This window comes from Macaca nemestrina, chromosome 20 (assembly GCF_043159975.1).
Source record: "Macaca nemestrina isolate mMacNem1 chromosome 20, mMacNem.hap1, whole genome shotgun sequence".
NCBI classification, from domain to species: domain Eukaryota; kingdom Metazoa; phylum Chordata; class Mammalia; order Primates; family Cercopithecidae; genus Macaca; species Macaca nemestrina.
In genome coordinates, this window is record NC_092144.1 from 66,477,080 (window position 1) to 66,501,603 (window position 24,524).

At 45.3% G+C, this 24,524-nt stretch overlaps 1 protein-coding gene across 22 annotated transcripts in view; it reads right to left on the bottom strand.

Annotated features, from left to right (window-relative positions):
- Window positions 1–3,519: 3,519 nt before the first annotated feature.
- Window positions 3,520–24,524, bottom strand: part of LOC105488131 (zinc finger and SCAN domain-containing protein 5A) — a 94,723-nt gene continuing 73,718 nt past the window's right edge. For 9 of the 22 annotated variants that reach the window (XM_071087983.1, XM_071087987.1, XM_011751944.2 and 6 more), the window contains 4 exons: window positions 6,852–7,237; window positions 5,813–6,016; window positions 4,803–4,953; window positions 3,520–4,537 (listed from right to left, as the gene is read on the bottom strand). In XM_071087983.1, coding sequence (XP_070944084.1) covers window positions 3,786–4,537; window positions 4,803–4,953; window positions 5,813–6,016; window positions 6,852–7,237 — 1,493 coding nt within the window. In that variant the 3' untranslated portion in view covers window positions 3,520–3,785. Of the gene's footprint in view, window positions 4,538–4,802; window positions 4,954–5,812; window positions 6,017–6,851; window positions 7,363–24,524 lie in introns of all 22 variants that reach the window. The other 13 variants (XM_071087995.1, XM_011751946.3, XM_071087997.1 and 10 more) reach the window with 3 other exon arrangements.

Sequence of the window (24,524 nt, forward strand, 5' to 3'; positions counted from 1 at the left end):
GCTCCTTTTTCTGGGAAGACAGAAAGCTAGAATCAACTCCAACCATGTTGACCCGCCCAGCCTCCAAGATCCCAGGGATCATGCCAGGGGAGCTGCTGTCTTCCTCCTTCTTTCCATGGCCGTGCCACAGCCTCCCTCCCCACCTGATGTCCCATCAGCAAGGTCGGAGTCTGAAAGCCACCAGGTGGGCCAGGTTGGCTGGTGCAGATTTAGCTCCAGCTTGGGAGGATTAGGCAGTGCTGCATTGTTGTTTCTCTGCCAAAAAAGGCACCTTCTAAATTCAACTCAAAGTCATCTCTAGCACATGGCTTTTTGGGGTTGCAGTGGATATCTTGGCTTGGAGCATCCACCAGAGCACGTAGGCGGCTAAGGAGCAGTAGTGCGAAGGCAGCCCGAGGTCAGGTGTGCCCTTAGCCATGAGGGGCAGTCCCTGGAGTGGTTCAGGCAGCCAGATATGGCAGGAGAGACACCCATCCAGGGTTGGTCAGTGCAGTCTACCTTCTTATTTTCTATTTTTTTTTTTTTTTTTTTTTGACAGAGTCTTGCTCTGTTACCAGGCTGGAGTACAGCGGTGTGATCTCGGCTCACTGCAACCTCCACCTCCTGGGTTCAAGTGATTCTCCTTCCTCAGCCTCCTGCATAGCTGGGACTACAGGTACACACCACCACACCTGGCTAGTTTTTGTATTTTTAGTAGAGACGGGGTTTCACCATGTTGGCCAGGATGGTCTCGATCTCTTGACCTCGTGATCCACCCGCCCCGGCCTCCCAAAGTGCTGGGATTACAGGCATGAGCCACTGCGCCTGACTGAGTCTACCGTCTTTAGACTGGGAATAGAGGTGCATGATCCTGCCATGGAAATGAACTCACTCATCCCCATGAGAGGACAGGAATTGGAGTGTCCAGGCAATCAGAAAATCGGCCTGCCAGACCTCAGCCACATGTTAGATCACCTGGGGAGTTTTATAAACTCTCAACACAGGGGCCACATCCTCAGCCAATCTTAGGGCTGGACCCCAGGCATTGCTTTTTAAAAAAAAATATATAAAACTCTTCAAGTGACTCCAACATGTAGCCAAATTAGAAAATGAAGCTCTAAAGAAACATTGGAAGTCATTAATGGATCATAGAGCACCATGATTGAAATTAAATGGGCAGGTAGTATCATCAAAACATTTTCTACATCTGGTGAAGAAGGTCGAACCCAATCACCAAAAGAGAGAACCACCACCCACGCCTACCTCCACTTCTTGAATGAAAGGGGAGTCCATGTACATTTTATGGTGGATTCTAGGCCCCTGCCTCAAAGAATGCTACTCTGAAAGGGACCTGGGTGAGGCAGGATAGGCAGTCAAGGAAATGACCACGTCCTTAGGATGCTGCACGCGTGGTGACTATACAGTGAACAAAATAAGCCTCAGCGTTCACACTGGATTTGAGTTCATTCAAGCAAAGCCATCTCCTGTAAGGAATTTCTGAGAGCCTGCACACTTTGATCTTACCCATCCACACACTGACACTTTGCTTGTTATGATAGTAAAAACCACACCCCTGGGTGGAGACTAAAGACGCTAATGAGACGTGTGCACAGCTACTGCACCTGTGCGCCCAGAGGACCACCCCGAACGTGCTTACTAGTAACACCTCGTCCCACCCCACTAGGTGTAGTCATCCGAGACTCCCATAAAGACAGCAGGTCTTCGCTGTCTCATCCTCAGGAGCAGCCAGCCCTGAATCCTTGCTCCCAGCATGTCCTGTCTATTCCGCACTTAACTTTCAAAATGCCCTATGTCCTTTGCAATCAGTTGCTCTATGCTGCATCTCTTTGCTGTGTATCTCTTGTTTAAATTCCTTTAAATTAAAATGACAAGAACCAAAGTCTTACAAAAGTGGCCTTTAATAAATGAATCCAGCCTATTCGGGAAGGGACCTTTCCAGACCTCTGCAGATTGCAGGACTCCGCCTGTCAGTTCAACCAGCCATCCATAAAATGTCCTCCCAAGACCAGCAGCATCAGCACCACCTAAAATGCACATTCTCAGGTGATCCCAAACAAGTAAAACCTGAGAAATTGTCACCAAGAGGATCCTAGGGAGACGTGACGACTCAAGGCGATGTGGTGTCCTGGATGGGGAGGAAGGAAGAGGAGGGCATTGTGTAAACACTAAGGAGGCCTCAATAAAAAATCACTAAGTATGGCCCTTAGAACACGGCAATGTATTCAGTCAGTTCATCGCTTGTGGCAAATGTGCCATACTAATGAATCAGTCAGCAATGGGGGAAATGGCGTGGGGCATTAGGGAGCTCTATGGACTTTAGAAAGCTATTCTAAAATGAATTCTATGTTTTAATGCACACTCTCAGGCCCCATCCCCGGTCTACTCAATCAGAAACTCTGAATTTGGGGCCCACCCACCTGTGGATTAACCACGCCTTCAGGGGATGGGAATATCACTAAGACCAACTAGTCCCCAGAGACTCCGAATGCCTCTGTAGTCCAAGAGTCACATTGGGGATTTAGAAATTGCCAACTTTAGGCCACAAAATACACCATCTGGGGCAGGGAGATACACAGGCAGAGCAGAGAGGATTCAGGGGGCAGTGAAAATATGCCCCATGATACTCCAGTGGTGGATCCTCATGAGGCCTTTGTCCAAACCCACAGGATGTACGACACACAGAGCGAGCCCTAATGGACACCATGGACTCTGGGTGCTGGTGATGTGTCTGGGCAGGCTCACTGATGGAACAGGTGCACGGCTTTGCTGGGGATGCTGGGCGGGGAGAGGCTGTGCCGTGTGGGGAGGGAGTCTAGGGGAAATCTGTGCTGTCCACTGAATTTCCCTGTGAACCTAATACAGCTCTGAAAAAGAAAGTCTAGAGCCAGGTGTGGTGGCTCACACCACACCAGCCTGGGCAACAAGAAATCCCATCACTACAAAAAATTATTTCCAAAAATTTGAATATAATAATTATATTAAAGTCTAATAAAAACAATACAGGGTACAGTGGCTCATGCCTGTAATACCAGCACTTAAAGAAGCCAAGGCAGATGGATCACTTGTACTTATGAGTTCAAGACCAGCCCGGGCAACATGGCAAAACTCCATCTCTACAAAAAAACACAATAATTAGCTAAGTTGGTGGCATGCTCCTGTAGTCTCAGCTGCTCGGGAGGCTTAGACAGGAGGATTGCTTGAGCCTGGAAGGTTGTGGCTGCAGTGAGCGGTGATTGCGCCACTGAACCTCAGCCTGGGTGACAGAGGGAGACGCCATCTCAAAAAAAAAAAAAAAAAAAAAGAAAACGAAAACTCTACAGGATACCCAATAAAAGCTGAGTTTCAGATAACGAATAATTTAGAACATGCTGATACTAAAGAAAATTGTTTATCTGAAACTCAAATTTCACCAGGCATTATGTATTTTATATGGCCACCCTCCTTGGACAATTTTACTTTACAACAAAACAGTGGGTAACCCCATGTCAATCAGGAAACTCAGTTTTTTGTTATACAATATTGAAAACTAATAAGATGATCGTTTATTGAAAGAACAGCAACAGAAACCAAAATAAACCTATAGGAAAACAATGGACATAATGAAACAGAAAACAAAGCTCAGTGGGGAGGATACATATTTACTCAAACATCATGGCAATTCATATCTAGGGCACTCCCTCTGTGTGCCAGGCGCCCTTGCATGTGTCAAATGTACTCTGGTAACATCAGTGAAAAATCATCATTCACTTCTTCTTGGTGCAGAAGGCATAGACCAGATTATGCAATCAATGAGAAGTGGCTTCTGGATGTGTTTTCTGGTGGCGTCTTAACAATTTCAGCCGACCGAAGGCTCTTGGACACTTGGAGCATTTATAGGGTTTCTCTCCGGAGTGGGTGCGCTGGTGCTCCTTCAGGCTCCCCCTGTAGGTGAAAACCTTCTTGCAGTCTTTACATTCGAAGGGCTTCTCCCCTGTGTGGCTTCTCTTGTGACACTTCAGGTAGGACTTCTGGGTGAACTGCTTCTGGCAGACGTCACACGTGTAGGGCCTCTCGCCGGTGTGGGTTCGCTGGTGAAATTGGAGGCTAATGAGCTGCATGAAACGCTTCCCACAGAGATTACATTGAAAGAGTCTCTCTCCTGTGTGTGATCTCTTGTGGATGACTAGCTTGGAATTACAGGTAAACCTCTTATCGCACACGTCACATGCAAAGGGCGGCAGTGCCTTGGCTTCTTGGCTATCGGGGTGACTGACTGGGCTCGCAGGGCCTGGGGAATGAATTGAATTCATCCCAGCTTGTCCCGGGGATTCTCTGTTGCCCACAGGTGTGGCTTCTCCTTGAGGTTCTTCTTGGGAAATGGAGGAGGCGTCCCGTTTGCTTCTTTTGGGACCTCTGAGATTCGGAGTGTCTCCTCTGTTCCCACTGTGAGTCGAAGCTTCTCTCTCCACAACGCAGGCAGAAGGTGTGTCGGCATCCACATTTTCCACAGCGGCTATTTTTGGGGGTTCCTTCTCCTCCTTTGCTCTCACCAGATCTGCTGGAAGAAGGGATTCCACACACAACAGTTAATAAAGCGCATTTTCAATACACCAAACTCATTGCAACCAAACACTGATGTTGGCTGACAACTTCCCCTCAACCTCAAGCCTAAGACATTGGACCACAGGTCTCTGGCAAGTGGAGGATGGGGAGGCTTTGGCAGCTGAGTGCCAACTTCCCCAAGGGATGATAATGCTGGGCCCCCAGCCCTGCACCCCAGAAGAGAGGGGCTAACCCCTGTGGATCCAAGTCTTCATACTCACTGGGATGCTTTGGAAGCTGAGGCTCTGGGGATGTAAGTCCTGGGTTCTCTTCCCTGTTTTCCTTCAGATCCTTCTCCAAGGTCAGCTTGGGTCCCGGAGACTTTGGGTCACCTTTTACGTCAATACTCTTGTGTAGCAGATAGTCCTCTCCCTGAAGATGAAAAACCAAGGGCAATGACTCCGTGTCTACACCGGTGGAAGCACAGACATGTCTGTCCCCTCCTCATTGGATACACCAGACTTCCTATGGACCACCCCATCACCCCAAGTAAACATCACCACCTCACGTCTGAGTCTGTCCGTAATCTGCACCCTCCATATTCTAAATCAGCTCCTGTGCCTGGTGGTTTTCACTCTTTGGTTCTCTGAGCATATTTCTTCCCGCTGTGCCAACGTCTCCCTGCCCCTGAGGCTGGAAGGAGCATGACTCTAGGTGGAGGCCCCTCAGCCCTGGCACCACTGGCATTGCGGCTGCATCACCCTCCTGGAGGGGGCGCTCCTGTGCACAGCAGAGGCCCCGCCACCACCCTCTAGATGCTACTAACACCCCACGACCCCCGAGAATGCCAAACAAGAACGTCTCCAGACATGGCCATGTGTCCGGAAAGGCATAATCACCCCAGCTGAGAAACATTCCTTAAATTAAGAAATTGACAATCGGTAGCAAATGGTTTCCTTGCTGATTTGTTACATGGAATGTCTTTGAGGTAACTGGCTATGGGGAAGGGATCTTCAGTTCATCCATCTGTGCCAACTGCCTCCCTCACTTCACTGAGACCATTTCTTACCCCCCACCCTAAATGCTAAAAGCTCTCATGGTGGACAGAAAAGTAGATGAGGCTTCCCTCTCTGTGATGGTTCAGGAATGAATGTCTGGGGATGTACCATCTCCATGGGGAATGGTTCTAATTTTCTCCTGTGCTAAATCTGTCAATCAGTCCAGCGGACACACGATTTCTTCCTGATCCTTCTCCCACCTCTGCCCAGACACCAAGACCTCACACACTCACCTGCCTCCTGAACAGTGCAGGGACCCTGGGCAGGGTCTGCAGCTCTCGGCGGGCCTGGCCTTCCCCCGGACGCGTCTGGTTCACAGAGGAGGCCCGCTGGCTGGACATGTCCCTCGGATCATCCCTGACACTGGCAGGGCCTTCAGCCATCTCAACATCTGAGTCCTGTACAATATATTCCTTTCCGTGGAAGGTGACTACAGACTGTAGAGAGAGAGAAAAAAATCAGACTCACTATGAGAACCTGAAAGTAGCTCTTATATTCCCTGGGTCCTGCCATAATGCTCAAACTTTACTGTAATTAATGTTCAAATCTGCCTTCCCGATGCAGAGTCAGCTCTGTGGACACAGCAATCCTGTCTGAATTTTCTCCTCTCTGGACTCCAGCACCTGCCTGCACCTGGAATTTTCTAGATAAGTACACAAATATGGGTCCTTTAGATGAAAGAGTCTCTAAACCAAAGAGAAGAGAAGGAGAAATATTCTGGGTGAATCCAACTCAACTGGCCAATGGCAGCTCACCTTGTGTTGGAACTTAGGGGCTCATGTGGGGACCTGGAGGCAGATCCCTGGATCTCTGATACCAACCACTTTCCTTGCCTCAGGATAGGACTTTTGGGCCCCCCTTCAGTTCACCCTAATGCCTCCTTCCCTACATTCCATCAGGTGTAATATTTTACCAACGTCTTTCTTCCATGTTGGCCTCACACAGTGTGTAGATCCCTGTATCCCCTCTGCCTGTCCATCTTCTAGGCTAGGAATTGGCCATCTCAGCACAGCTGATATTTGAATCTGGATGATTATTTGTCAGGGGGGTTGTCCTGAGCTTTGGAGAATGCTTAGCAGCATCTCCTGTCCTCCCCGTTGTGACAACCAAAAACTGTCCCCAGACACTGCCATGTGCCCCTGATGTGCAAACTCTCCTCTACTTGGAAGCCCTGACCTAGAGCAGCCCCTCGGGTCCTCTCCAGTCCAGGTACACCGTGCAGCCCCCATCCCAGCTCCCCTTCCCTGAGCCAATCAGGAGGGTCCCACTCACCCATTTCTTGGGTCTTCTGTTATTTCGCAGCAGGTCCTCCAGGTCTTTGCAGCTCTGCACGCCGTTCATCATGACTAAGACCTGGAGCTCCTGGGGCATGGAGATCATGAACTGCTCCATCACCAGCATGTCCAGGATCTGCTCTTTGGTGTGGAGGTCGGGCCTCAGCCACAGATGGCACAGCTCAGTGAGTTTCCTCAGAGCCTGGATGGGGTCCGACTCCTTCGGGCAGCTGAACATCCTGAAGTTCACGTGAGAAATCTCAGGGTCCATGTCGTGATTTCCAAGTTGAGTTTCTGAGGATGCCATAGACCGTGGCAGCTCCAACCCAGGTCTGTTGCAGGGTTCTCTCTGACGCCATGAGGATGTGCAATTTGCAGCCATATCTAGTGGAGAATTTTTTAATCAGTCTCTGAGAAAGCTCTTCCAGTAGCTGGTATCTAATTGATACCTATCTACACAGGCTTCCTCTGGTTTTCCTCAGTAACAGATTCACTGTTCGTTCAGAAGTCTAGGGGGGAAAAAGCATGAGCCTGATTAGTTTAAGTTTCTACTCCATCCGCCCCTCCCTTCAAAATCCCTCATCCTGGATGCCACTTCTTCAGCAGCATCGAATTCAACACAGTGGAAATCTTCCAGTGTCTATACTTGACTACATATTGTGGTTTAAAATCTTAATGCCCCCTGGATTCTGATTTGTAGGAAATCACTGTGCAGAGGTTGAATCAGTTTTCCTGTCAATTGGAACAACACGATTCTTGACTATAAATTAAATAGGACAGTTAAGTGAAGCTCCTAAAATCTGATGTAACAATAAAGTAAGCCCTTTATGTTTTCTCATCAGGACAAGATCCAAAGCAAAGCCCTTAGTCATAGTTATGCAAAAAGATAGAGAAAAAGAGTTAGAACGTAATATTTTCCCCCAACATATATTCTTGTTCACCCCAGAACATTTACTTGCTCCAGGGAAAGGACAGCACTAAAGAATCTTATGAGGATTAAGCTCCCACAGATATTTTGTTATTTTGGTAAAATGCACATTCATACATTTCATCATTTTTACCCTCTTCAAGTGCACAATTTCATGGCACTAAGACATGTACCATGCTGTGCAACCATCACCACCGTCTAGTTCCAGAATTATCTCATCACCCCAAAAGGAACCCCGTCTCTATCAGTAATCACCCCCTGCCCACCCACCCCAGCCTCTGGAAATCACTAATCTACCTTCTCTCTCTAAGGGTTTCTCTATTCTTAGTCTCATCCCAGAAGACAGATTTAAAGTCTAGTGCTCTATGATATTTTAAAGTGGGTTCATACAATAATAAGATTTTTCAAAGTTAATTGCTAAACCTAGCTTTATTAGGCAGGAGCCACTGAGTGATACTCTCCAGGCATCAATTATTGTCCAAGTTCAACAGCTATGAGAACGCTTCATCTCAGATGAAGACATGTGAATGGCCAGCAGGTCTAGGAAAAGGTGCTCATCATCATTCATCATCAGGGACATGCAAATCCAAACCACAAGGCTCCCCTCACGCCTGCTAGAGCGGCGGCTCCCAAAAAGACACATGGAACGAGTGTTGGTGAGGATTTGGAGGAGAGGGATCCTCTGCGCCCTGTTATGGGATGTAAATCAGGGCAGCCAATATGGGAGACAGTATAGAAACTCCTCAGAAAATTAAAAGTACAACAACTGCATGATCTGGCAATCCTGCTCCAGGACCCGTACGCAGAGGAAAGGAAATCAGGACGTGGACTCCAAAACAGTGAAACACTGGAGAGACAGAGGGAGGGAAGGTTGAAAAACTACCTATTGGTTGCTATCCTCACATCCTGGGTGACAGGTTGAGTCATACCCCAAACCTCAGCACCACTCAATATACTCATGTAACGAACCTGCACAGGTACCTACCGAATCTAAAATAAAAGTTCAAATTATAAAAAAATTTTAAACGGAAGCAAATATCATAAATAATAATTAAAAACCCGGTGGAACTCATAGTAGCAGTGAGTAGAATGTGGTTACCAGGGCTGGGGTGGGGGCTGGAGAGATACAGGTCAAAGAGTACAAATTTCAGTTGAAGAAATCAATTCAACAAAGCAATTGTCCAACATGGTGAAAAAAAGTAGACTTAAGTATTCTCAAAAGCAAAAATGGTTAGTACATGAGGTAGGGCATAGCTTAATTTAGCCATTTTGCAATGTTTATGATACTACAAAGTACATTATGCTATATGCCATAAATATATACAATTTCTAGTTTTCAATTAGAAGCAAATTAATTTTTATTGAAAAAGCATACAGATATGAGAGAGGAAAGGGAGCCCGAAATTCTGGAACTAAAAGTGATTTTGCCACAGGGCGCCTGCTGCTGCTCAGGGAGGCGGGAGGATCACTTGAGCCCGTGTTTGGTAACAGCCTGGGCAACATAGTGAGATCCTGTCTCTTAAAAAAAGTGGTTTCATGTTCCTAGAAACCACTTTGTATTTGATCTCAGTTCATTTCCCGTTAAAGCAAGAAACAAGACACAGGAAAAAATAAAGGCAGGTACAGGAGTTAGTATCCAGCTCTGGGAGTATATACCACACGGGCCACCCAGGTAGGGACACTTAGCTCAGATTCTCACTGGCCTAGTAGGTTGATGCTCCTTCATCAATGGCTTGATTTTACCCCGCGCAAAGGGAAAATCCAGCAACGCTTTTTAAGAAGGGTGTGTGGGAGGCAAGGTGGCTCACACCTGTAATTCCAACACTTTGGAAGACCGAGACGGGAGCATGGTGGAGCCCAGGAGTCCAGGACCAGACTGGGCAACGCACCGAGACCCCATCTCTGCAAAATAAATAAATAAATAAATAAATAAATAAATAAATAATTTATCCGATCGTTGTGGCATATGACTGTAGTCCCAGCTACTTGGGAGGTGGAGGTGGGCAGATCGCTTGAGCCCAGGAATTCCAGGCTAGTCTGGAATTCTAGCGAGACCCTGTCTCTAAAAGAAAATGAAATAAAATATAACCTAACTATGATGAGAAAGTTATCATTATTCCCAGTTTACAGAAGCATTGCATAACGAGTCAGAGTTAACTATGGGGTGCAAAGGACATCCGCTGCCTGCACAAAGTCTCCGAGCAAATGCATGAGAAAATACACCCAAACTTTCTGAAACCAACCCCTGCGCACGCCAGCTCCTAAACCCCACAGACATATGCCCGCTGGACACTTACCTCCTTCCCGGCTTCCGCCGCCAACCTCCTCGCTCTGGGATGCGCTCTCCAACTGGCCTGGAGCTGAACTGCGTCAATTTATGGAGAAGTCAAGGGACTGAGGCCCCGTTTCCGGTTCCCTGCGCCGCCCCATGATTGGCTTAGGGCCATAGAGTCCATTGTACGTAAGCGGCGTTGATTACATTTGCCACTGAAACCCCGCCCACAGGAAATTAATGTATTAAACATGCCTACTGTGCAAAGAACACAGGTTTTCCCGCTCTACTGAGCTGTCATATTGCTGAGGTATTTGGAGGCCTCAGAAAATACAGATCCGCACGTGTTAACCACTTTGGGTCCCCTCATGCCACAGAGAGTAATATCCTAACAAGTAAAAAACATGTTAAGAGCTGGTGGATTAATATCAAACCAGTGATTTGATCTAGTTTGAGCAAAGCTTTCACATGCGAATATCAAGATACTGAAAAAAAAGAGACAGTCTTTGTTGATACATAATGAATATTGGTGATAATTTTTCACTTTTTAAAAAAGAATATTGGAATTGACATGGGAAAACTTGGTTTGAGCTAGACTAAATCACTGGTTTGCTATTAGCCAGCCTACCCTTATATAAAAACAGTGGGAACCAGAGAAAGGCACATGGTCTCGTCTCTGCATTCATTCCAGGACGCTATGAGGGTGGTTTATAGATACACTGAGGGTCCCATGGGATTCCCTAGTTCTCAGCCCCCTCAGTTAGGGCTCTCAAGCACTAAAAGCCTTAATGGTGGGTGTGAATTTTACTGTATGGATCATGGAGTTAATGTGGAATGATAATTAAATGCTAGGCAAGATTAGATTATAATTTGGGAAGTTCACACCATCAATTGGGTAACACTAATCCATTCGAATAGTGACTCATTCATTTTAATTTCAGAGGAAACCTTCTCTAACCTTTAGGATAAATGGGAGGGTTGCTGGTTTTACACTGATTCTGGTTTAAATCCCTGGGAAATCTTAAGCCACTTCACTCTGGGAACTTCAAATTTCTTGGGAGTAGAACTTTCTTGATGTGTTGTTTGAAGATGAAATAAGACTGTCAGGGAAGTGCTGGATACAAGGTCATTTTGCCAAGAAGTTGAAACAATTATTTTCTGATGCAGATTCTCATAACTTTTCTGGTTTACCACTGAGGTGTTGACAATGAGTTAGAGTTAAGAATGGAGTTATTTACTGGAATTAACTGGGAGCTGCCTAAACCACCATCAGGCTACACAATTCTCCCAAATCCTCCCCTCTGGAAATTCATAGTCTTATTTCTTTGAAGATGTTGTTGGTATTTTGGAAGAGATTGCATCGAATCTGTCGATGTCTATTAACAGTATGGTCTTTTTCACAATATTAATTCTTCCATTCTATGAACATGTTTTTCCATTTTTGGTGGTCTTTTTCAGTTTTTTTTCATTAGTGCTTAATAGTTTTTCTTGTGGAAATCTTTCACCTCCCTGGTTAAATTTATTACCAGGTTTTTAGGGGTTCTTTTGCTACTGTAAATGGGATTCCTTTCTTGGTTTTTGTCCCACTCGTTTGTTGTTGGTGTATAAAAACACTACTGATTTTTGCATGTTGACTTTGTATCCTGCAGCTTTACTGAATTCCTTTATCAGTTCTCAGTTTTACTGGTGGAGGTTTCAGGAGTTTTTATAGATGACATGTTGTTTGCAAAGAGAGACAATTTGACTTCCTCCTTCCAAATTTGGATGACCTTTATTCCTTGCTCTGGCTAAGACTTTCCCAACTTATTATTATTTTATTATTATTATTAATTATTTTGAGACAGAGTGTCGCTCTGTCGCCCAGGCTGGAGTGCAGTGACACAATCTTGGCTCACTACAACCTCCACCTCCTGGGTTCAAGCCATTATTTGCCTCAGCCTCCTAAGTAGATGATATTACAGGCACCCACCACCACTGCCCAGCTAATTTTTGTATATTTAGTAGAGATGGGGTTTCACCATCTTGGCCAGGCTGATCTTGAACTCCTGACCTCGTGATCCACCCACCTTGGCCTTCCAAAGTGCTGGGATTACAGGCATGAGCCACTGCGCCAGGCCCCAACATATTAACGAAGGTCACCAGGCTAAAGTTTGGAAACATGTATACATTGTGATGCAATCGTCAGAACCAAGCTGGTTAACGTCTCCATCACCTCACATAGATACCATGTTCTTTCCTTCTTATTATTTATTTTTTAACTCTTGGGCTCAAGCAATCCTGCTTCAGCCTCCCTAGCAGCTGGGGCTATAGGCGTGAGCTACATCTTTCTTTTTATTTCTTGATATGTGTGTGTGTGTGTGTGTGTGTGTGTGTGTATGTGTAGGAAACATTTAAGATACACCCTCTGAGCAAATTTCAAGTATGCAGTACAGATGCTCCTTGACTTACAATGAAGTTACATCCTGATAAACCCACTGTGAATGTAAAATATAGAAAATAAAAACGCATTTACTATTAGGTCACTTACTGAACTTCAGCGCTTAGCCTAGCCTACCTTCAACTTGCTCAGAACATTTACATTCCCCTGCAGTCAGGCAAAATCATCTACTGAAAACCTATTTTATAATAGTGTTGAATATCTCATATCATTTATTGAACATTGTACTGAAAGTGACAATCACAATGGTGTGTGAATACTTCTCAGTAATGTACACAACTGAAAGCAGAATTTTGAGATCAGGCTGGCAACACTGCAAAACTCAGTCTATACAAAAAACATGAAAGATCGCTGGGCATTATGGTGCGAGCCTGCAGTCCCAGCCACCTAGGAGTCTGAGGCAGAAGAATTGCTTGAGCCTGGGAGGTCAAGGCTGCAGTGAGCTGTGATCGCGTCACTGCACTCCAGCCTGGGCGACAGAGCCAGACCCTTTCTTGAAAAATAAATGAATACATAAATATTCCCCTCATACAAAAAAGATAAGTATGCAAGGTCACTCATATGTCAAGTTATTTGCCTTAGCCATTGCATGTTGTATATATGTATCAAAACATTGTGTTGTACACCAGAAATGTGTACTATTTGTATTTGTAAATTTATAAAGTCAATAATAATAATGACACAAAGAATTAAAGCTTCTCTAAGAATGTGTGACCAACCACCGTCCTTCCCTCACGGGAATTGGAGTTTCCCTCATCTCGGATGCCTAACAGACCTGTCAATCACCACACATCCCAGACCGACTACATCTTTCCCTACCTCAGGTAAAGGTGGCTCCAGCCCCCTTCATGTGCAATCCACAAGATTTGTGGGGTTATCCTTGATTCCTGCATTTCCCTCACACGATAAACTCAGTCTCTCAACAAATCCTATACCTCGATTCATGTGTTTATTGACATGAATTTCACGCAACATAAAACTAACTGTTTTATCTGCACAGTTTAGTGGCGTTTGGTGCATTCACACTGCTGTGCAGCAGCTCCTCTAGCTGGTTCCTGTGCCTGCATGTCCAGAGTCCAAGTTCTGACATCTGTACATACTCACAAAGTCATTACCGTCATCGAGAAGCTCAGCATTCCCACCATCCTCCAACGCTTCCCCAGGCTCTTCATCGTCTGTCCCTCCCACAGCTCCACCCCTGGACAACCACTGGTGTTCTCGGTGTCATTACAGATCACTGACAGAATTTCCTTTTTCTTTCTTTTTTTTCTCCATTTTTTTTTTTTTGTTGTTGTTGAGACAGGGTCTTGCTCTGTTGCCCAGGCTGGAGTGCAGTGGTATGATCATGGCTCACTGCAGCCTCAACTTCTCAGCCTTAAGTGAACCTCCTACCTCAGCCTCCCAAGTAGCTGGGACCACTATGTCCGGCTAATTTTTTCTACTTTGTGTAGAGATGGGGTCTCACTATATTGCCCAGGCTGATCTTGAACTCCTGGGCTCAAGTAATCCACCTGCTTTTGCCTCCCAAAGTGCTGAGATTACATGTGTCAGCCACTGTACCCAGCCTAGTGATAGAATTTTCTGGAATTTTATATTGATAGACTCATACCAGATGCATTTTTTTTTTTTTTTTTTCTGGCTGTCCCCTTTCACCTTCGTAACATTCTGAGATTCTTCCGTGTTCTTGGGGGTTATCAATGATTTCTTTTTACTGCTGGGTAGGATTCCAAACTTTATTAAATTGGGCCCTTTGGATATGAGTTATTTATTTTATATCAACTATACCTCAATAGGACTATGAGAAAAAGAAAGAGGATTCTCTTAGAACTTGAAAACAAGTTCAGAATCTGACCAGCTCTCCTCATCTCAACTACTAGTACTCATGGGCGAGCCACAGCCATCAACCTGGATGACTCTGGTATGATCCTCACTGAGCTCTTTGTTCTTCCCCTTCCCCTATATGGGCTATTTATTTTTTCTTTCTTTCTTTCTTTTTTTTCCCAGACAGGGTCTTGCTCTGTTGCCCAGGCTGAAGGACAGTTGCATAATCATAGCTCACTGCAGCCTCAATCTCTCAGGCTCAAGCAATCCTCCCACCTCAGCTTCCCCAGTAGCTGCGACCATAGGTGTGCACCACCAGGCATGGCTAATTGTCTTGTATGTTTTTGTAGACACCGAGTTTTGCCATGTTGCCCAGGCTGGTCTTTCACTCCTGAGCACACGGAGTTTCACCATGCTACCCAGGCTGGTCTTTAACTCCTGGACCCAAGCAATCCCCCTACCTCAGTGCTGGGATTACAGGCGTCAGCCATCATGTCTGGCTATATGGGCTTATTTCCAAGACTTTATTCCAAGAAAATGTTAAACAGAAGTCAGAAAGCTACTCTATGAAGGCAGAGGCATTTGTTGGAGCTGTGAGTGACGTACCTGCAATGCCTAGATCCTAATTCTAGGAGTTGGCAGTGTCAACCCAATTCTATGTCTCAACACTATTCAATGACTCAGATAATGGCAGCTCCACCTACTAGTACAATGGTCAAGTTTTTGCATCTCACATGTGCCTACAGGATGGGGCCTGGCAAGCTGGAGATGAGATTTCTGCTTGTTTCTATTTAGCTTCGGACTGTTGAGAAAGTCAGGTCATGATATTCATGTAGTCCAAACATCACCATCTGTAAAAACGGTGTCCACGTTTTGTCTTTCAAATGGTCCCCACCCTCCGCTTGTTATTGTGTTGACAGTGAAAAGAGAGGACATGCTTGGCACCTGGAGATGATTGGATATTACAGCTGTGCGCCATATAGGTAAATGGTTCCATTGTTTGATGAGCTGTCCTGGCAGTGGGTGGATCAGTCACTTCTAAACAGATAAGGAATGCAAATCAAAACCACAATGAGATACCATCTCACACCAGTTAGAATGGCAATCATTAAAAGGTCAGGAAACAACAGGTGCTGGAGAGGATGTGGAGAAATAGGAACACTTTTACACTGTGGGTGGGACTGTAAACTAGTTCAACATTGTGGAAGACAGTGTGGCGATTCCTCAAGGATCTAGAACAAGAAATACCATTTGACCCAGCCATCCCATTACTGGGGATATACACAGAGGATTATAAATCATGCTGCTATAAAGACACATGCACACGTATGTTTACTGCGGCACTATTCACAATAGCAAAGACTTGGAACCAACCCAAATGTCCATCAATGACAGACTGGATTAAGAAAATGTGGCACATATACACCATGGAATACTATGCAGCCATAAAAAAGGATGAGTTCATGTCCTTTGCAGGGACATGGATGAAGCTGGAAACCATCATTCTCAGCAAACTATCACAAGAACAGAAAACCAAACACCACATGTTCTCACTCATAGGTGGGAATTGAACAATGAGAACACTTGGACACAGGAAGGAGACCATCACACACCGGGGCCTGTTGTGGGGTGGGGGGAGGGGGAAGGGATAGCATTAGGAGATATACCTAATGTAAATGACGAGTTAATGGGTGCAGCACACCAACATGGCACATGTATACATATGTAACAAACCTGCACGTTGTGCATATGTACCCTAGAACATAAAGTGTGTGTGTATATATACACATATATATAAAGGAATGGCTAGAAAGCTCTTGTACCAAACCAACTTGAAGCAACCTTACCCACACCAAATCCCTCACTTTTCTATGAAATCACCCTCCTTTTTTTTTTCTTTTTTTGCAGATCTGCAACTTTTTTTCACAGCTGATTAAAAAAAACAAAAACAAAAACAAAAAACTACTGTTCACCCCAGACTTTCTTTTGATACAGTAAGTAAACAAAACAGATTTTTTTTTTTTTTTTTTTTTTGCCGGAAATATAAGCAGACACCCCACACTACTGGCACGGGTGTTAACAGTCCCAGGTCAGATGTGCAGCGTTTCAGGTGGGATACACTGCAACAAGGATCTAACTGCGGAGTCATCCTCAGAATCCCATTCAGTCACGGGGCTGCCCTTCTAAGCGGCAGAAAAGGAACCCGAGTCAGGTACCGTGAACACACACGGTAACTCACACCTGTAATCCCAGCACTCTGGGAGGCTGGGGCAGGAGGATTTCTTGAGAACAGGAGTTTGAGACCCGCCTGGGCAACGTAGTGAGGCCCGACTCTAAAAATAACTTAAGAGATTGTGTATCTGGATGCTGAACTCACAAAGATTTCAGAACGTCGGTAGGAGAGGAGATGTGTGGGCTAGCAGCCAATTCCTCAGTGAATGAGGCAGAGAAATTGGTAAAAAGAAGGAAAGTGAAAACAAGAAGGATGTTCCCATTTTCCAGGTCTTCCTGGTTCACAAAGTGGGGAGGAAGAAACTACTGAAGAGGAAAGAGTTCTTGTGAAGAGTACAGAATTCCTGCGCTCCCAGGTTCAGGTTCATAAAAAGAAAAGAGAAAAGTTTGCAGCCATGCAGGGTGAACAAGCTCTGAAGATGTGTTATACCGACTAGGGGCTGTAATCAATGTTAGAGACCGTCCCCGACTTCCGATGGCTCCAAGGCAGGAAAACAGGGAATTAGGGTAACCAGGGGTTAAGGTAGAAGCAAAAGAACAGCAGAGGCAGCCAGTTCTAGGCAAGATTAGGCAGCACACAGGCCACATCCTCACTCCTGTGATAACGAGACAGAAGCCTCCACTCCAGCCTCTGATGGACGTGGGGCCAAGTCTCCGGTCAGCCTCTGATTGGTCGCAGGTCAGTCCTTCATGGGGTGTAGCCAATGGGAGGCCTCTCAAAGGCACCGAGGGGTGTTGCCGGGTTCCTTTTGTTAATCAAAACCCTAATTGAGGAAGATCTTGGGCCTCTTGCTGGAGCCCCGCTCCCAGTTTGTGAATTGTCTTCAATAAATCTGTGCTTTCCTTACTCCGTTTTTTGTGTGCTGTCTTTTCTTGCTTTGTTCTTTTGTTACTTTGTGCGTTTCATTCAATTCTTTGTTCAACATGCCTAGAACGTGGACAACTCCATCTGGTGACAGCTCCACGTACAATTTTTCTCCTTTACGGTGGTGCTTTCAGCTGTGCACATTGCCGAGCAGGATCCACATGGCCATGCTGACTGTCACTTTCAGTTCAGTGTTCAATAAACTACAGGAGAGAGTCAACACTTTATTATAAAATAGGTTTTCTGTTGGACGATTTTGCCCCACTGTAGGGGAAGGTACGTGTTCGGGGCAGGTTTAGGGTAGGCCAGGCTAAACTATGATATTTCGTAGGTGACGTAATATTAAATGCATTTCTTATCTCATATATTTTCAATTTACAGTGGGTTTATCAGGATGTAACCTCACTGTAAATTGAAGAGCATCCATACAGTATCCTATACTTGAAATTTGCTAAGAAGATCGATCATGGGCCGGGCACGGTGGCTCCTGCCTGTAATTCCATTAATTTGGGAAGCTGAGACTGGCGGATTGCTTGAGCCCAGGAGTTTGAGGCCAGCCTGGGTAACATGGTGAAACCCCATCTCTACAAATAATATAAAAATTAGCCAGGCATGGTGGTTGTATTCCCAGCTGCTTGGGAGGCAGAGGCAGTAGGATTGTTTGAGCCCGGGAGGTGGAGGTTGCAGTGACCTGAGATTGTACCATTGTGCTCCCGCCTGGGTGACAGAGTGAGGTTCTGTCTCAAAAATTAAAAAAAACCAAAAATGATAGATCGTAATTGTTTCACCACAGATACACACACACACGGACACATGGACACACACACGAACACACACCCACACACGTGGACACACACACGGACACACACGAACACATGGACACACACGGGGACACACACACGGACACATGGAAACACACAGGAACACATGGACACACACACCCACACATGTGGACACACACGGACACACACGAACACATGCACACACACACGGGGATACACACGGACACACACGGACACACGGAAACACGAACACATGGACACACACACAAACACACCCACACATGTGGACACACACACGGACACACACATGAACACATGGACACACACACGGGGACACACGGACACACATGGACACACAGAAACACATGGGGATACACACGGACACACACGGACACACGGAAACACACGAACACATGCACACACACACGGGGATACACGGACACACATGGACACACGGAAACACATGGGGATACACACGGACACACACGGACACACGGAAACACACGAACACATGCACACACACATGGGGACACACACGGACACACAAGGACACACGGAAACACCCACATGGGGACACACGGACACACACGGACACACGGAAACACACACGAACACATGGACACACACGAACACATGGACACACACATGGGGACACACATGGACACACACAGACACACGGAAACACACACGAACACATGGACACATACGAACACACCCACACACGCAGACACATACACGGACACACGGACACACATACACAAATCAAAGGAAAAAAAAGCAAGCCGGGGTCGTGGCACATGCTCCTAGTCCCCACTACTGGGAAGGCTGAGGCAGGAGGATTGCTTGAGCCCACGAATTAAACAGATAAATAATGAAAAGAAAATAGTCACTATGTGAATTGATGAATACATTAATTAGCTTGATTGTAGTGATAATTACACCATGTATAGGGATATGTAAACACCAGCATGGTGACCTTAGTCACCAAGGACGGAAGAGGCCAGGAATTGGAGAGCAGCCGGGGCAACATAGCGATACCCCCATCTTTACAAAAAACGTTTGTTAATTAACCAAGTGTGGAGGTGCTTGCCTGTAATTCCAGATACTCAGGAGGCTGGAGCAGGAGGCTCTCTTGAGCCCAGGAGTTTGAGGCTGCAGTGAGCTATGAGTTTTCCATTGCACCCAGCCAAGGTGACACAGTGAGACCTTGGCTCTAAAAATAAACAAATAAACAAACAAATTTACCCACAGGGGTAGGAGATCACTAACAGAAAAACTATAAAATACTGATGAGAGGAAATGAAGAGGACACAAAAATGGAAAGATATTCCATGTTCATTAATCGGAAGAATTCATATTGTGAAAATGACCACACTATTAACAGAGATCTACAGACCCATCACAATCCTTACCAAAATGCCAAACACATTCTTCATGGGAACAGATTACATGTTCCAAGAGGAGAAGATTCGAGGGAATTGGGTAGGTAGATGGTGGTTTTAGGCAGATTCCAGTTCATTCCCCTTAATAATTCCACTCTGAACTCTGACTCACCATCAACACTTCAGTTATTAACAAGGAAAAATATCACAAACTATGAGAAAATGCATCAGGAAACATGTGCCTGAACTTTTTGGCAAAATGACCTTGTGTCGGGCACTTTACTGATACAGTCTTTTTTCATCTTCAAAACAGCACATCAGGAAGGTGATAATTCCCTGGTTCTATTCACAGGGAGTTTGAAGTTCCCGAAATTCAGTGGCTTGCCTAAGATTTCCCAATGATTTAAACCAGAATCAGTGTAATATTAATAGCCCTCCAATGTATCTTCAATGTTAGATGAGAAAGCTTACTCTGAATTAAAAATGAATGAGCCACAATTTGAATGGATTTGTGAGTCAGTCAGCTGATGCTGTCGACCTCTCCAATTGTAATCTAATCATGCCTAGTACTTGTCATTCCACAATGACTCCATGATCCATGCAGTAAAATTCACACCCACCGTTAAGGCTTTTCATGTTGGAGAGGACTCAGTCAGGGGGTTGAAACCTAGGGAACCCCACAGGACCCTCAGTGTATCTATAAACCACCCTCGCACCGTCCTGGAGTGAATGCAAAGTAGGGACCATGTGCCTTTCTCTGGTTCCCACTGTTTTTACCTAAGGGAAGGTTGGCTGATGTCAAACCAGTGATTTAGACTAGTTCAAGCAAAGCTTTCCCGTGTGAATTCTAAGCATTTGAAAAAGAAAAGGAAATAATTATCACTAATATTTATTATAGACCAGCAATGACTGTATTTTTCAATATCGTGACATTCACATGTGAAAGGCTTTGCTTAAACTGGATTACATCACTGGTTTGATATTAATCCAACAACTCTCAACATGTCCTTTCCTTTACTTGTTAGGATATTACTGTCTGTGTGGCACGAGGGGATCCAAAGTGATTAAAACTTGCGGACCTAAGGCCAGGCGCGGTGGCTTACGCCTGTAATCTCAGCACTTTGGAAGGCCGAGGCGGGCAGATCACGAGGTCCAGCCTGGCCAACAGGGTGAAATTCCGTCTCTACTAAAAATACAAAAATTAGCCAGGCGTGGTGTTGTGTACCCATAATCCCAGCTACTCGTGAGGCTGAGGCAGGAGAATCGCTTGAACCCAGGAGGCGGAGGTTGCAGTGAGCCAAGATCACGCCACTGCACTCCAGCCTGGGGGACAGTGTGAGACTCTGTCTCAAAAGAAACCAAAAGAAAAAAAAAAAAAACCACAAAACCAAACAAAAAAACCCTTGCAGATCTATATTTTCTGAGGTCTCCAAATACTTCAGCAATATGACAAATAATTCAGTAGAGCGGGAAAACCTATGTTTTTTGCACAGTAGGCATGTTTAATACATTAATTTCCTATGGGTGGAGTTTTATTGGGAAATGTAATCAACGCTGATCACCTAAAATGGATTACATGGCCCTAAACCAATCATGGGGCGGCGCAGGGAACAGGAAACGGGGCCTGGAGTCCCTCCGATTCTCCATAAATAGACGCAGTTCAGCTCCAGGCCAGTTGGAGAGCGCATCCCAGATGCAAGGAGATTGGAGGCAGAAGGCGGGAAGGAGGCAAGTGTCCCTGGGCGACGTCTGCGGGGTTTAGCAGCTGGCGTGCAGGTGGGTTGGTTTCAGAAAGATTTGGGTTTATTTTCTCATGCATTTGCTTGGAGACCTCATGAAGGCAGCCGGTCTCCTTTGCACCCCATCGTTAGCTCTGGCTTGTTATGCAACCCTTCTGTAAACGAGGAATAATACTAACTTTCTCTTTGTGGGTAGGTTACATTTTAGAGACGGGGTCTTGCTCATAGCCCAGGCTGGCTGGAATTCCTGGTCTCCAGCCATTGGTGGGACTTCACTTCCCGACTAGCTGGGACGACAGGCACCTACCTACCAACAGACCCAGCTACATTTTTAATTTATTTATAGAGATGGGGTCTCGGTATGTTGCACAGGCTGGTCTTGAACTCCTAGGCTCAAGCGATCATCCCACCTGGGTCCTCCAAACTGTTGGAATTACAGGCATGAGCCACTCTGCCGGCCGCACACCACTTGTTAAAAAGTGTCACTGGATTTTTTTCCCTTTCCACAGGGTAAAATCAAGCCATTAATGAATGGGCATCAACCTACTAGGCCAATGAGAATCTGAGCTAAGTGTCCCTACCTGGGTGTCCTGCGTGCTATATACTCCCAGAATTGAATACTAACCTGCGTACCTGCCTGTATTTTTTTCCCGTGTTCCATTGCTTGCTTTAATGGGAAAAGAACTCAGAGTGAATACACGGCGATTTCTAGGAACATGAAACCGCTTTTTCAAGAGACAGGCTCTCACTACGTTGCCCAGGCTGTTATCAAACTCCTGGGCTCAAGTGATCCTCTTGCCTCAGCCTCCCGAGCAGCAGTAGGCACCCTGTGGCAAAGCCACTTTTAAATCCAGAATCTTAGGCTCTCTTTTCTCTCTCATATTTGTATGCTTTTTTCAAAAAAAAAAAATTAATTTGCTTTCAAATTGAAAACTAAAAATTGTAGTTGTGGTGTACAGCATAATGTGCTTTGTAGGATATAAACACTGTAAAATGGCTAAATTGAGCTAATATCCATATGCCTTACTTTATGTACTAATCATTTTTGGCGGTGAGAGTATTTGATTGAAATCTACTTTTAGCAATTTCCAAGTAAACAATACATTGTTATGAACTGAAAGCACCATGTCGGATTCTCTTGAATTCATTTCTTCAACTGAAATTTGTACTCTGACCTGTATCTCCCTAGCCCCACCCCAGCCCTGGTAACCACATTCTACTTACTGCTACTGTGAGTCCACTAGGTTTTTAAAATTATTATTTATATCACCTACTTCTTTTTTAATTTTTAAAGTGATTTTAACTTGTATTTTAGATTCGGTGGGTACCTGTGCAGACTTGTTTCATGAGTATATTGAGTGATGCTGAGGTTTGGGGTATGACTGAACCCATCACCCAGGATGTGAGGAGAGTACCCGATGGATAGTTTTTCAATCTTCCCTCCCTCTGTCCCTCCAGAGTTTCACTGTTTTGGAGTCCATGTCCTGATTCCCTTTCCTCTGCATACATGCCCAGGAGCGGGATTGCCGGATCATGCAGTTGTTGTACTTTTGATTTTCTGAGGCGCTTCTATACTGTCTCCCATATCAGCTGCACTAATTTACGTCCCAACACAGGGCGCAGAGGATCCCTTTCCTCCGAATCCTCACCAACACTCGATCCATGTGTCTTTTTGGGAACAGCCACTCTAGCAGGCGTGAGGGGTGCCTTGTGGTTTGGATTTGCATGTCCCTGAAGATGAGCAATGATGAACGCCTTTTCCTAGACCTGCTGGCCATTCACATGTCTTCATCTGAGATGTCCACACAGGCGCCTTGCCCTCCTTCTAGTGGGTTATGTGTTTTCTTGCTATGGAGTAGTTCGAGTTGCTAATGTTTTGCATAGGAACTACTTGTCAGATGTGTGATTTGCGAATATTGTCTCCTGGGTTGTCTTCCCCTCTGCCAATTGTCTCCCTGGCTGTCTCTCTGTTCTGCACTTGTTCAGATTCCTTCCAGGAAGCATAGGGTTCCCATCCTTCGGGATTCCAGTGACCGTTCCTGAGACCCTCCTGTCAATTCTTTCTTCTTTCTGAAGACCTTCAGGTTGCTTTCCCCACCTGTGGCTAGGAAGGCAGGGCTGCGTTCTCACAGCTGTTGAACTTGGATAATTGATGCCTGCAGAGTATCACACAGTGACTCCTGCCTAATGAAATTACATTTAGGACCAAATTTCAAAAAATCATTCTTTTTTTTTTTTTTTTTTTTTTTAGATGGAGTCTCGCTCTTGTTGCCCAGGCTGGAGTGCAATGGCGTGATGTCGGCTCACTACAACTTCCACCTCCCGGATTCAAGTGGTTCTCCTGCCTCAGCCTCCCAAGTAGCTGGGATTACAGGTGCCTGCCACCACACCCTGCTAATTTTTGTATTTTTTAGTAGAGACGGGTTTTCACCATGTTGGTTAGGCTGGTCTCGAACTCCTGACCTCAAGTGATCCCATCTCAGCCTCCCAAAGTGCTGGGACTACAGGCATGAGCCACCACGCCCGGCCTCAAAAAATCTTTCTATTGTATTGCTTCACTTCCTGAAAATATTATAGAGCACTAGACTTTAAATCCATTTTCTGAGATGAGATTAGGAATAGAGAAACCCTTAGAGACAGAAGGTAGATTAGTGATTGCCGGGGGCTGGGGTGGGTGGGCAGGGGGTGATCACTGATGGGGATGGGGTTCCTTTTGGGGTGATGAGATAATTCTGGAACTAGACAGTGGTGATGGTTGCACAGCATGGTACATGTCTTAGTGCCAAGAAATTGTGCACTTGGAAGAGGATAAAAATGATGAAATTTATGAATGTGCATTTTATCAAAATAACAATATCTGTGTAGGACTTGAATTCTCTTATGATTACTTAAAGTTCTCCCTTCCCTGGAGCAAACAAATGTCCTGGGGTTAACAAGAAAAGGTGTTGGGGGAAAACTGTAGGTTGTAACTATTTTTCTCTATCTTTGTGCATAATTATGATGAAGGGCTTTACCTTGGATCTTGTCTGGACAGGCAAACGTGAAGAACTTAAGTTATTGTTGCATCAGGTTTTAGCAGCTTTACATAACTATCCTATTTAATTTACAGTTGGGAACCATGTTGTTCCAACTGGAAAAAAAAAAAAAAAACCTGATTCCACTTCTGCATAATGATTTCCTGGAGATCAAGATCCAGGGGGCATTAAGATTTTA